The 12,927-nt window shown below is 58.5% G+C and overlaps 1 protein-coding gene across 3 annotated transcripts in view; it reads left to right on the forward strand.

Annotated features, from left to right (window-relative positions):
- Nucleotides 1-12,036, forward strand: part of NOS1 (nitric oxide synthase 1) — a 156,226-nt gene extending 144,190 nt beyond the window's left edge. For 2 of the 3 annotated variants that reach the window (XM_059677244.1, XM_059677246.1), the window contains 6 exons: nucleotides 579-666; nucleotides 2,385-2,506; nucleotides 3,671-3,819; nucleotides 4,862-5,056; nucleotides 5,484-5,605; nucleotides 11,527-12,036. In XM_059677244.1, coding sequence (XP_059533227.1) covers nucleotides 579-666; nucleotides 2,385-2,506; nucleotides 3,671-3,819; nucleotides 4,862-5,056; nucleotides 5,484-5,605; nucleotides 11,527-11,680 — 830 coding nt within the window. In that variant the 3' untranslated portion in view covers nucleotides 11,681-12,036. Of the gene's footprint in view, nucleotides 1-578; nucleotides 667-2,384; nucleotides 2,507-3,670; nucleotides 3,820-4,861; nucleotides 5,057-5,483; nucleotides 5,606-6,511; nucleotides 8,562-11,526 lie in introns of those variants that run through there. The other variant, XM_059677247.1, reaches the window with a different exon arrangement.
- The last annotated feature ends 891 nt before the right edge of the window (nucleotides 12,037-12,927 follow it).

Here is a 12,927-nt window from a genome sequence, read left to right on the forward strand (position 1 = left end):
TCCCCCCAGGGGCCCGGCGGCTCTGCCAAACCCCAAGTCCCTGGCTGGAGGCCCGTGCCCATGGCAGAGCAGGCACACTGTCCCCTTCGGCAGAGCCAGCTCCATGCGGCAGCTAGAACAATGCCTTTCCTCAGAGCTGGGAAGAGGGGGGCGATGCATGGGGGGGGGGGGCGTTCCCTGCTGCAGGTGTCCCCGCTGGTCCTAGGTCAGTCAGGTAAGATAACTGGACATTTTTCTCCCGTACTTTCCCTCCTTGATCAAGCAATCAGAATGCACAGTGCTGGAGAGTTTTCTGAGGCTGGGATCCCGGCACAGCCCACACACTGACCAAAGCCCTTTCAGTGGCAGGATTTGAATCCGACTCACCCCTCCCCAGCAGCACCCTGGCACTTTCACAGCTCACAGGCTGCCCCAGCTGTACCACTTCCTCTTCCCCGTCAGAGGAAGGGATCCAGACCAGGGCTGCAAGGCAGACGCTCGGCATTGGGGCGGGGGCCTTCTGGACTGAAGGGAGGGGGTACCAATGACCGGAAGCTCGGGGACAGGAGGTGAGCCAGCCGCCTTGTTTGTTCTGCTAGATGGAGAAGGACCAGTTCACCATGGCGTGTGCTCCTCCTGGCTCAACCAGATACAGTCCGACGAAGTGGTCCCCTGTTTCGTGAGAGGGTGAGTGCGAAGGAAGAGCAGTGAGCAGCCACCCCCAGTCTGCACACTGCTCTCCCGAGCTGGGGTGGGTGGACCAGCCCAAAGGGTTCGGCATTCCGCGTCCCTCCCAGGTGTTAAGGCAGCGGGATCATGAGACAGGACCCGCAGAAGCTGAGAAAGCCCTCTCGCCGAGGGCAAGTCAGCCAGGGCCGTGTGCCCAGTGCATGTCCTCAGCTCACTGCGGCGGCTGCCGGAGAGCCGTGACGCAGGCTCGGCCTCCACGGCGTTTGCAGACCGGGGGGGCTCTGTCCAAATTCTAGAGGACACCCCGCTGTCCCCAGTTTCTTAGAAACGGGAGATCCAAGCATCTCACCACCATCCATCAGAGCCTTCTCCCAACTCCCTTGTAAAGGACATTCCTGCCTGTGATTCCTGTACCGCTGTGTGCACTTAAAAATCTGTTAAGAGGGTAGATTTCATGTTAAGTGTCCTTATCACAATCAGTCAACCAAATTAAAAATATTACTTAAAAAATTACAAACAAAGGCCATGCCTGAGCTTAGGTCCACTGTAAGTGTCTGCTTTTTCAGTCAACAACGTCTCTCCCTGAACAGTGGCCCTGGCCCGCCACTTTGCTGGACTGTTGATGGGATGGTCCCCGGACCTTCAGGGTGCTTCAGAAATAGAGTCCCAGCCCTGGCCGGTTTGGCTCAGTGGATGGAGCGTCGGCCTGCGGACTCGATTCCAGTCAAGGGCACGAACCTCGTTCGCAGATTCCATCCCTGGCCCTGGTCGGGCCTATGCAGGAGGCAACCAATCGATGTGTTTCTGTCTCTCCCCGCCTCCACCACTTGCTTACACTCCCTCTAAAAATCAATGGGAAAATATCCTCAGGTGAGAGAGAGAGAGAGAGAGGAATAGAATCCTAGCCCAGACTGACTGACCCCTCAGAAACCTGCACCCCCTTTAACACCCCCAGGTGAAGCTTTTGTCCCCTGGAGTGGGTGGCTCCCTGGTAGTAGGAGCTCTCATGGGAGGTGAAATCAGCGGTTCTCAGTGTGGGGGGGGGGGGGCGTTATATTTGGCGATTCTGGAGGTGTCTTCGGTTGTCACTGCTGGGGGGTGTTCCTGGAATTTAGAGGTGGCGGCCAGGGAGCTGCTCAATAGCCCACCCTGTACAGGACGGGCCCCACCGCAGGGAAGTATGCACCCCCGAATGTCAGTAGAGCAGAGGTAGGAAACCCCACTGCCCTCTGTGGCTCAGCACGGGGCTCATTGGGAAGTGGAGGGATAGGCAGACGGGGGACTCCCCCAATCTGTGGGACCTCCCACCCTGACGGGGGCACCTGGCCAGGCTGAAGAGCTGCAGGTCCTGCTGTATTCTACCCAAGACGGCCCTGGTCTCCCTAAAACCCAGCTGTTCTGTGTTGCTAATCCTCGCCCAAGGATATTTTTTTCCATCGATTTTTAAGAGAGTGAAAGGGAGAGGGGAGAGACACACACACACACACACACACACACACACACACACACACACACTGATTGGCTGCCTCCCACACTCGCCACGACCAGGGTCAGGGACCAAACCTGCAACCCAGGTACTTGACCAGGACTTGAACCCATGATCCTTCGGTGTGCGTGCCGGCGCTCTAACCACTGAGCACACTGGCCAGGGTGACCCAGCTATTCTTAGTCACAGTTGACCCAGCAAGCCTTCTGACCTCCACTTCCTTGTCCAGAGCGCCGGGCTTCCACCTGCCCCAAAACCCCCAAGTGCCCTGCATCCTGATCGGCCCGGGCACCGGCATCGCCCCTTTCCGAAGCTTCTGGCAGCAGCGGCAGTTTGATATCCAACACAAAGGTGGGTCCTGCCCAGTAGCCACGGCGTGACCGTTATCTCTCCAGAGCCTCACCGCCGGGGGTCGGGGGGAGGGCTGGGGAGCATCGCTCCGACCCGACCCCTGGTGCCATTCCCAGGACCTGCCCGAACGAATCTTCCCCTGGGCTTATGCTTGGGCCCGAAAGCCCCATCTCTTGGGCGGTGAAGATTGGACCCTCCTTACAGTTCAGCCCTGGAGGGTAAAGGTGAAGCCTTCTCAAGTGGCGTGTTGACGGGATTCCTCAGAGGCTCGTATTCAAGGGCAGGCTGTGCTGTGTGGGATACCCTCAGAGCGGCTTTGGGAGGAGAGAGCCACAGTGTTGGCGTCAGACAGGGATTTAATGAGCATCTAGTAAGTGCCAAGCACTGCGGTGGGCGCTGGAGGCATACCAGTGACCAAGACAGAAGCAACCTAGAAAAAACACCCGCGCCTGTGGAACTGTCGCTCAGGTAGAAGAGCTAACGTTTGTACTGTATTCGCTTTCCACCAGGCACCGTTCTGGGGTCTGACATTCATTTCTAACAATAACCCTATCAGGCAGCTGCTGTTCCTGTTCTGTGCCTGGGGGAATGGAGACAGAGAAAGCGAAGCAAGTTGCTTGTTGTCAGAGCTGGGGTTCAAACCCAGGCTGTGTCGCTCCAAAGTCTGGGGTCTTAGCTCCTCCCACGGGGTCAGGAGGGAAGATCGAGACTCAGAGAAGGGAGGCTTGCCAAAGTCTGAGCACACTTCACCTACCTCCGTGTGTGTGTGTGTGTGTGTGTGTGTGTGTGTGTGTGTGTGTCCTGCCTCTGTGTTCATGTCCCTCTAGCTCAGCGGTTCTCAACCTGTGGGTCGCGACCTCTTTGGGGGTCGAACGACCCATTCACAGGGGTCGCCTAAGACCATCAGAAAACACATATATAATTACATATTGTTTTGTGATTCATCACTATGCTTTCATTATGTTCGATGTGTAACAATGAAAGTGGGGGTCACCACAACATGAGGAACTGTATTAATGGGCCGCAGCATTGGGAAGGTTGAGAACCACTGCTCTAGCTCCATGGCACCCGCTGGGGTTCCCAGTACCCACTCCCAGCACCACCAGCCACCCCCCCACAACCAGGCACCAGGGCGGTGGGTGACATGAGGTCTTCTGATCCCAGGAATGAGTCCCTGCCCCATGATCCTGGTCTTCGGGTGCCGGCAGTCCAAGGTGGACCACATCTACAGGGAGGAGACCCTGCAGGCCCGGAACGCGGGGGTCTTCAGAGAACTGTACACGGCCTACTCCCGGGAGCCCGACAGACCAAAGGTGACCCTGCTCCGTCCCGGCCCCACCCCGGCCGGGAAAAACGTTTTGATGTGAATTTAAAAAAAATATTTGATGGCCCATAAGAGACCCTACCAGTCCAAATGGAAAGGGCCACAGGCCTGGAGCATGCCCCTGCAGGGTCTGGGGTAGGCCTGGGGGCGAGGGGTCCCGGGAAGGAGGCCAGGACAGCTGGGGTGAGGGGGAAACTCAGAGAGTCTGGGCGTGGCCACTTGACAGCTGCTGCAGAAGTGCATCAACATCAGGACAGCCAAGCCAGGGGAACAGCTGGATGTCAGCCTCGGCCGAGGGGAGTTTCCTGGGCCAGAGGCATCGGAACAGCCTGCAGCAAACCCCCGCCCCCCACCCTCCACCCCCCACCCCCCACCCGCAATTCCCTTAGCCCACTTCCTGCTCCGGCTACAGCAGCTGGCTTTGCACAGGTGCGGCCTGGCCGCCCTCACCTATCCCCGCCTCTTGCTGTCTGCCTGGGGCTGCTCTGCCACGTCAGCATAGGACACCTGTAAGAACCCCACTCCTGCCAGGCCAGTGTGGCTCAGTGGTTGAGCATCGACCTGTGAACCAGGAGGTCACGGTTCAATTCCCAGTCAGGGCACATGCCCGGGTTGCGGGCTCGATCCCCAGTAGGGGGCATGCAGGAGGCAGCCAGCCGATCAATGATTCTCTCATCATTGATGTTTCTATCTCTCTGCCTTCCTCTCTAAAATCAATAAACAATATATATATATACTTTTTTTAAAAAAAAACCTGCTCGGGCAAGTATATGGCGTCCACACCTCATGGGGGACCCCTGATGGTTGGAGAGAGGAGCAGGTAGACAGTGCTCCCCTTGAATGCCGCTCCAGGAGGAGTTCTGGGGGCCTCCGCAGAGCGAAGTGCAAAGTGGGGAGCCGCTCCTTCCCACAGCCTCGGGGGGGCTGTCCTCCTCCCCGCTTCACTCCCGAGACCCCAGAGATCACCCCCTGCCCGCAACCCCCACCTCGGCTCTGCTCCCCGGGGCTCACGCGGCCCCTGCTCCCCACAGAAGTACGTGCAGGACATCCTGCAGGAGAAGCTGGCGGAACCCCTGTACCAGGCCCTGAAGGAGCAGGGGGGCCACATCTATGTGTGCGGGGACGTCACCATGGCCGCCGACGTCCTCAAGGCCATCCAGCGCATCATGGCGCAGCAGGGGAAGCTCTCGGTGGAGGACGCGGGCGTGTTCATCAGCCGGCTGAGGGTGAGTGGCGGCTGGCCTCCGCTTCCCTTTCCCGGCATCCGGGCCGTCTCGATGCCTGGGGAGCCATCACGACATCCCTGCTCCCGCTTGGCCCTCCCTGGCTAGGGTAGAGGATGGGGGTGTCCCAGCCCCCCGCGGAGAGAGGAGGAAGTAGGGCGGCGTGCAGGGGAGCGGGTGGAGTGTGGCTGGGGCTGTGGTGTGGCGGCGGCAGCGGGCAGGTCGCCGGGAGAGGGCAGGGGGTGCCCAGGCTCCCGTTTGACCCCCCGTCCTGTCCTCGGGATCCACAGGGCAGCAGCCTGTTCCTGGACGGACCCAGGGAGCTCACTGTCGTCCGGGCCGGGGAGACCAAGGGCACTGTCCGCGTGCCTGCCCTCTCCGTGCCCGGGGCTGGCTCTGAGGGCCGTTCCCTGACTGTTTCCGTCCCCAGGATGACAACCGCTACCATGAGGACATCTTCGGGGTCACGCTGCGAACGTATGAAGTGACCAACCGCCTTAGGTCCGAATCCTCGATCGCCTTCATTGAGGAGAGCAAAAAGGACACCGACGAGTAAGCTGGCCCGTCCCGCGGGCGAGGGGTGGCAGCGCCCTCCCTCTGGCCCTGGTGGGCAGGGGCGTCTGACCTCAGCAACGGGGCCTTCCCCCCAAGGGGTCCCTGAGACGCGGCAGCGGCGCCGGGGAGCAGTTAGAAACGCACCCTCCAGGCCCAGGCCTGCAGAGCCTAGGCCTCGGGGTGCAGTGGTCCCTCTGGGAGACTCTGTGCCCTCAAGTGTGGGAACCCCAGCTTCCTCCTGGGGCGCCCCCTAGTGGAACGACGGCTCAGGGCTCTGCAACGTTGTCTTGGGGTTCCCACCACATCTCTCACCCCCCAGAATGGCTGGGAACACTCTCATTGATGCAGATTACAAGTGGCATTATGTTGACAGCTTCAACCTCCCTTAGAAATGGCTGGGAACAGTCTGGGCACCACGAGGCCGGGATTGAGCCTCACTGTTTGCGGCTGACCGCAGTGCCAGGACACGCCAGCCTGAGTGTAACCTCACGCCCCCCTTCCCCACCCCGGGCCCTGGGACTTCGGTGGCAGTGGAGCCGTCGCGTTTAGAGTGGCAGAGGGCACACGCTCCGGTCTCACATACCCTCGCGGACTTCCCCTGACCACCCGGCCGTCTCGAAAACACACTCGTGTGTCCAGGAGGCTCACGTTACTGCTGTGACCATCGCCCTCCTTGGGCTGTCCCTGGGCCCCTTAAATGCCCCTCCTCCTGGCCGGTGTGTTGGGAGCCAGCGCTCACCCATTCGTTCGTTCGGTCATCCCTTGCAGGTCCCAGCTGGGTGCCAGGTGCAGGCAGAGAGAGCAAGGAAGGCCCATCAGAGTGTAGGTGGCCGTCCCCGTGTCCCTAAGCTCACAGCAGCCTGGCGCGGCGGCGCTAACTCCTCCTCACTTCTTCTCCCACAGGGTCTTTAGCTCCTAACCGGATGCTCTTGCCCCGACGGACGGCAGGGGTCCGCCCATGCGCTGCGGCAGGGGTGGTGGCAGGCTCCCTAAGCGTGGACACCAATGAACCTTTCCCACGGGACCCGTGCGGCCCCGCTCTGCCTCGTCCTGTCGCCGCCTGTCCTGGCTTTCCTCTCCCGGGTCCTCGCCTCTCCGTGCGTCCTTGGCCTCCTGGGGTTTCCTCCTGAGTCTTCCTGCTGCGATGCGATGCCTTTATGCTCCTCAGCGGTTCTGACAGCACTGCCCCCTCTCCTGACAAGGACGAGTCCACGCTCGTGGAGGCCCTGGGACGTGGGGTGCTCGCAGCGGGCTTGTTTTCGGGGGTTCCCCTGGGAGAGGCACAGGGATCACACGGAAGAGTCTTCTGAGCCAGTCTCCCAGCGCCGAAGCCCCACCTTATTACCTTGTACAGGATGATGTCTGGTCGTGCGTGTGATGGGCATGGGTCTCCGTCAGGCCTCTTGCCTATGTGAGCGCGTTGCCTGCAGACCCCGGGGCCCAAGAACCACGGCCCAGCCTGCGTTGGCTGCTCACGCGTCCTGCACTGAGGGACTGCGCCCAGGTCCCTGTAACACTTGGGAGCACCCTAATGGTCCCGGAAATAAAGGGTCTGGGCACGGAGAGGACATGTGAGGATTTAGGGGGAAATCTCCAAGGAAAGGGGAGTCAGAGAACGAGATGCATTTAGGTTCTTGCACCAGGCAGGAGCCCTGGCTGGGAAACCCACCCATCTATTGGAATGGGCAACCCTCCCCCAGCCCGCCCACTCGAGACCCTCCCAGAGCAACCCCACCCACGAGGCCAGAAGTGATGCTGTCCAAAGGAACGGCTGCAAATAGGAATCTTCTCATCTCGGCCACCCCTGACTTTGGACAAGTCTCTGGTCCTTGGGTTCCCCTCGTCGTAATGTTATAAAGCTAAGAAGTATGAACGGATGCAACTTTGAAGTTGTGAAGACTGGAAACAATATTAAGGAACAGTGTCATCGTTTTTCGTTTATTCCCCCAAATAGGGCTGCTGCTGCACCCTCGGCGGGAAAATCCCGGAAGCCAGTCGGGTCGGATCAGATTGGGCAGAGCTTCCTCTGCAGGCCCACAGCCCAGGGTGGGAAGGGCCTGGCCTCCAAGCTGTAGGCCTTCTACAAGGCATCCCCCACGTGTTTAACCTGCTAAAATAACGGCGACAAATAAATTGTCCTGACAGATTTCTCTTTAAATGGGCAGCAGAGACGTTAGCAGGAATCAGAGCTGGAACAAGTTCTCCCTGGCAGGCAAGCCGCGGCGTTGACCCTCTCACAGTCAACGGCATGGGAGGCAGGGAAGCGCTACAGATCAACGCAGGCAGCACCCACCAGAGAGCCGGAAAGTCCCAGTGCTCACCCCCCAGGGCCTGGCTCCGGGCCTGCTCTGGGCTGGGCCCCCAGGGACGGGAGGGAAGCATTCGGCCAGGCCCATCCTTCTGTTGGGTTTGGTCACAGAAAGACAGCCCAATGGGCATTTCTTTCTCGATGCTCCGTGTGTGTTGGGGGAGGGTGGGGGTACCAAAGAGAAAGTGCCCTGGCCTCTTTGGAAAGGCCTTAGGATGGGGGTGCCAAAGAGGTGTTGGGGAGGACACCCTCCAAGACTCTATAAGTCAAAGGGCAAATTATATCTCGTCTTTGTCCACCCTCCCTGGGAGCTCCCCCTGGTGCCCCGTCCCCTGGGACAGAGCTGTGACCTCCCCGCCTTCCCTGAGTCCTGTTTGCTCCTGCTCAGACTGCCCAGGGCATAGAGACCAAACGCTCAGCATGCTCCCCGACCCTCTCGAACCTGGAGGGGAGCCCCTCGTAAAGCCCGGCTCTCCTGCAAACATGATCCTGTCTCCTAGCAGCTTTCTTTCCAACCCCTTGAGCTTTTTGGAGGCACCGCCTGCGATGTCACTAGCCCCCCGGGGAATGTGTCCAACCTCCGTCACATCAAGCTTTATGCACGAATGCTTTTCCGTCGCCGAATAAAGACCTGTGAGCCCTCTGTGCCAGGCGCCTTCCTTCCTCCTCTCTCTGTCCGCGCCGCGTCCGTGGAGAAGCAGGCAGGCAGAGGGAAACGTCCTCTCGTTTTATCAGGGAGGCCAAAGAAAGGATTACATAGCCAGGATTCATCTTTCTTCCCGGAAGGATTTTTTCCTTTTTAAGTAAACGCCTTTCCGCCGCAACACAGCTGCTTCCCAGCTCCTGGCTCGCAGACGGGAGACTAGACTGATGTGTTTCTCTCCTTTGTCAGAATCCCTGACGCCAAAAGCCTGGCTGTAATGAGCCTTTCAGGGGATGGAGAGGGAGTCCTAGAGGGTTTAGCTCTGATCCAGGGTGTGTAAGTCCTGCCCTCTTGTGGCGGGTTTTAGCTTGGTCCCAGTAATCAAATATTTGGTTTAGCAAGAGGTGAGCCAAAGTAGGGTCGGCTGGGCACTTGGGGGTCACCCAGTTTACGGACCTTTGATTTCCCTCTCCCCATTGAGTTGGCCTGCAGCCACTGCAACCCCATTTAAACAAAAGCTCTAAACAGAAGTGAGTTTGGCGGTAGGGATGGGTCATCCCTGCACAGTCATGCTCTGAGTCATGACTCAGAATCCAATTCCTGCACCTTGGTTTCTATGGAGTGAGACCCCAAGTAGCTTTCTTTTGGGGGAGAAGGCTTCAGACCCACCAACATGGAGTTTTGGAAGCTGGCCCGAGTTCATGCGGCCAGGTAGAGCTTGGCCTCTTGTTTTTAGCTGGCAGTGTTTACTTGTAGATTTCATCGCCACATGAGCCCCTGCTCCTGCAGACGGCTGTGGGCTGGCGGATTCCTCACCTTTCTGAGGCTGCATCGTCACCTGTAGGACAAGGTGGATTACATGAGATACTGCCCCTGAGATGCCCAGTTACAGTACCTGACCCACTGGGAGCGATCACCTTTTATTTTTTCACTTAATCTATAGCATTCTTGCTTCTCCAGAATGCAGAAGGCATGGTATGGTATACAGAGCAAAGCACAGTTCCCCTTTGATAGGCGGGTAGAATCTGGGGTTCCAGAAGTGCGTGGATTCCACCAGCAGGTCTGGGAGACACGGTGCCACAGAGTAGGAAGGGTGAGAGCAAAGCCAAGGACCGGGGTGGGGCATGGAGGGTGCGTGGGGGATGGTGTCAGAGGTACCCAGCTTTGGAAGGCTGCAGAGGGTCGGAATGGCAAGAGAGACGCTGGGAAGATGGGCAGGGACCAGGCGGTGGGGAGGGGTGAGTGGCATGTTAAGGAATTTTGACTTTATTTGGTAGGCGACGGGGAGTCCTTAAGATTGTTTTTCAAAGGGAAGAATAAGGTGGTGATTGGAGTTAAGCCTGGAAAAGAATGTTCTGGCTGCAGCACGGAGGGCCGGCCGGTTGACCTCTGGGCAGGTGATTGCAGGAACAAAGGCTGGAACGAGGAAAGAAACAGATATGGCGATACAAGAGGTCCCAGGGGCTGAATCAACAGGACTGGATACCCGTCTGTCCTGAAAGATGAAAACAAGAAAGCCGAGATTCTGGCCTCTCGGCTGAGACGGGCTCGGGAGATAACACAGGCCCCGGAGAAAGATGAGTTCGCGATGCGGACGTGACAGCCAGCTTCTCCCTGAGTCCACAGGGTCACTCCTCCCCAGGGTCAGCCGGGCTCGGCCGCACGGAGAGAGCTGCCCCCACCCCCAGCCAGGAGACCATGGCCTCCGAACAGAGAGCTTTCCTGCCAGACACGCTCTCAGCGGCCATCTGCTTGGGGCTCCAAAAAAGAGGTCAGATTTGCCCTTAGTCCAAAACTGTGAGATTTTCTGACCAAGATCATGGGGCACACGGGTCCTGCCAGAACGGGCAACCCAGACGTCTGGCCCCTTCACCCTGCAGCTCCGCCGTTTTCAGACGGTCGTGTTTACTTGTATATTTCCACCCCCACTGCCTGTCTCCAGCATGTCACCCCCACTGCCTCTGTCTCCAGCATGTCATGGTGCCACCTTGTCCACAAAGCCTCTGTCTGAATCCGCCCGTTAATGAGACGCCTGCAGGGGACCAGAAGAAAGAAGCACTAACCTGAGCGTCCCATACGACCTGACCTGTCCAGACTCCTGCCTTCTCCCCAGCCCCTGCCACGGTTCCTCCATCCAAATGCCCTGTTGGGCTCAAGAATGACAGGCCAGCAGCAGGGATGGCGGAAACCGCGCTCTGACCGTCTGAGGGAGGGGCCCTGCCTCCCAAGGACGCAGCCCAGACGGTTCCGACGAACTTGGCAGCTGACCCCTGCCCGGCTCTCCAGTCCCCGCTGGTGGCAACGTGGCCCAGGAGGAAAGGCTGCCCCTCCCCACGCACTGTTGCGTCTCAGGTGTGAGGACCTAGTGAGCGCCCACGCCTGGGAAGCGATGCGTCCTGGTGTCTGCTCCGGGCAGAGCGCGGGCTGGGGAGGGGTCGGGAGCACACGGTCCTCCGTGTGTTCGTGTTCGTGGGTCTGTTTTGTCCTGGAATCGCGGGGCGGCTCTGAATGGGGAGGCCGGGCCTGTCTGGTCCAGGACGAGCCCACTCTCCACCAGGTGGCCCCGTCAGGCAGCAGCAAATCTGCCCGGAGGTGCTGCCCTGCATAGTTTTCTAGAAAAAGACTCCAGGGCACCAGAGTGCCCAGGTGGGGCTCCTGGGCTCTGGGAGACGCGGGGTCTGTCAGCCTCGGCCCTGTGGGCCTTTGGGGCTGGAGGGTTCTTCGTGGGGGGCTGTCCTGGGCATTGGAGGATGTTGAGCCAGTAGCCGCGCCCTCACCGTGACGAGCGCAGACGTCTTCGGACATTACCCGATGTCCCAGGGCCAGCAGAGCGTTCCTCGGCCGGTGGTTTGTTTCTATTGCCTGCTGCCCCACCGAGACTGGAAGGATGTGGAGGGGGAATGAAAAGATAGGGTTTCACAAACTCCCTCCCAAGTCAGAAGGATGACAGTTCCGTTTCCATAACAGGCTGTGTGCTGGGCATCGTGCCGATGAAGACACTCAGAGGCCCAGTGCCCTCCGTGCCCGGCATCCTGCCTCCACCCTGTTCTCCATGTTGCTGTGTTGTCCTTGTGATTGTAAGACCCACTCTGGGTTCGGCAGTGATTTCCCGGAAGGCTGAGCGAGAGCGGTCGGTCGGTCGGTCGGTCGGTCTGTCCCCGTGGGATTCCATTCCGGGGTTGGGAACTGGGCGGGTGGGCAGAGCGGTGTCTCATCTGACCACACACCCCATCAGGAACGCGGACTCCCCCTACCTCTGAGCTCTCGATGCTGCTATCTCCGCCACGTGTCCCGTGCGCTCCGGCACCTTCCTCAGAGGACCGACGCCCGCCTCCCGCTCTTTGCAAGGCCGTCCAGGCTGTGTTCACCGCATGCTCTTCCTCTGTATAGTTCTCATCTTCTAATTGGATGGAATTCAAGCAAAAATCTACTTACGCCTGTTTGCATTATGGTTAAAACATTAAAAAGTGGCCCTGACTTGGCTGACTGCTGTCTTTTGTGTGGTTTGCCTGGAATTTCTCATGCCTTCGCTCACTGTCACAGACCGGGGTCCCCCGGAAGCCCACCCTGAGACAGAGGAGTCGGGAGGCTGATTGGGGAACGGTCTTGGCGAAGGGAAAAGAGGGGTGCGGAGGGGGCGACACAGACCAACAAGTTAGAGGAAAAGTGGGGGGTGCGGCATTGCCTCAACCAAAACTTCTGCCAGCCCGGCAGGGAACTCTGAAGGTGACCTTCAGGGTGAGACGCAGGTCGGAGGTGGAGCAAGAGGCACGCCTGGCCCCTGCAGAGTGCTTCGTTGATTAAAATAATGGCCAACAGTTATTAAGTCCTACCCTTCACCACGACACTCAGACATGTTATCGTTGCTCTCCCCAGTTTAAAACTTGGGAAACTGAGGCAGAAGGGGGTCGGCCAGCTTGAGCAAGGTCAGCATAGACAGTAAATGTCACAGGCGGAGTTAGAACCCAGACTGTTCCATGCTAGAATCCGCATTCTTAACCACCATTTTGCTGCTCAGAGACCCAGACTATCCAGGTGCAAATCCCAGCTCCCCCGCTTCCTAGCTGTGTGACTTTGGATAAGTTAACAACCTCTCTGCACCTTCATTTCTTTACTGTAAAATAAAGATGACTGTTCCAAATTCACTGCATTGAGATAAGATTAAATGCGGTAATATATGCAGCACAACCTGGGATGGAATGGAACAGAACAGAACAGCCATATGTTACAGAACAAAAGGAGTTCACCCATTGGGGCTAGCAGAGCCAAACACTAAACACAGGAAGATTGGCTATTTTACTACAAATGGGAAGCAAGTACTCAAGAGCCCGAACTCCCCCCTGGCATGGAGGCTACAGGGCAACACCT

The sequence above is a fragment of the Myotis daubentonii genome, chromosome 19 (assembly GCF_963259705.1).
Source record: "Myotis daubentonii chromosome 19, mMyoDau2.1, whole genome shotgun sequence".
In the NCBI taxonomy this organism is placed as follows: domain Eukaryota; kingdom Metazoa; phylum Chordata; class Mammalia; order Chiroptera; family Vespertilionidae; genus Myotis; species Myotis daubentonii.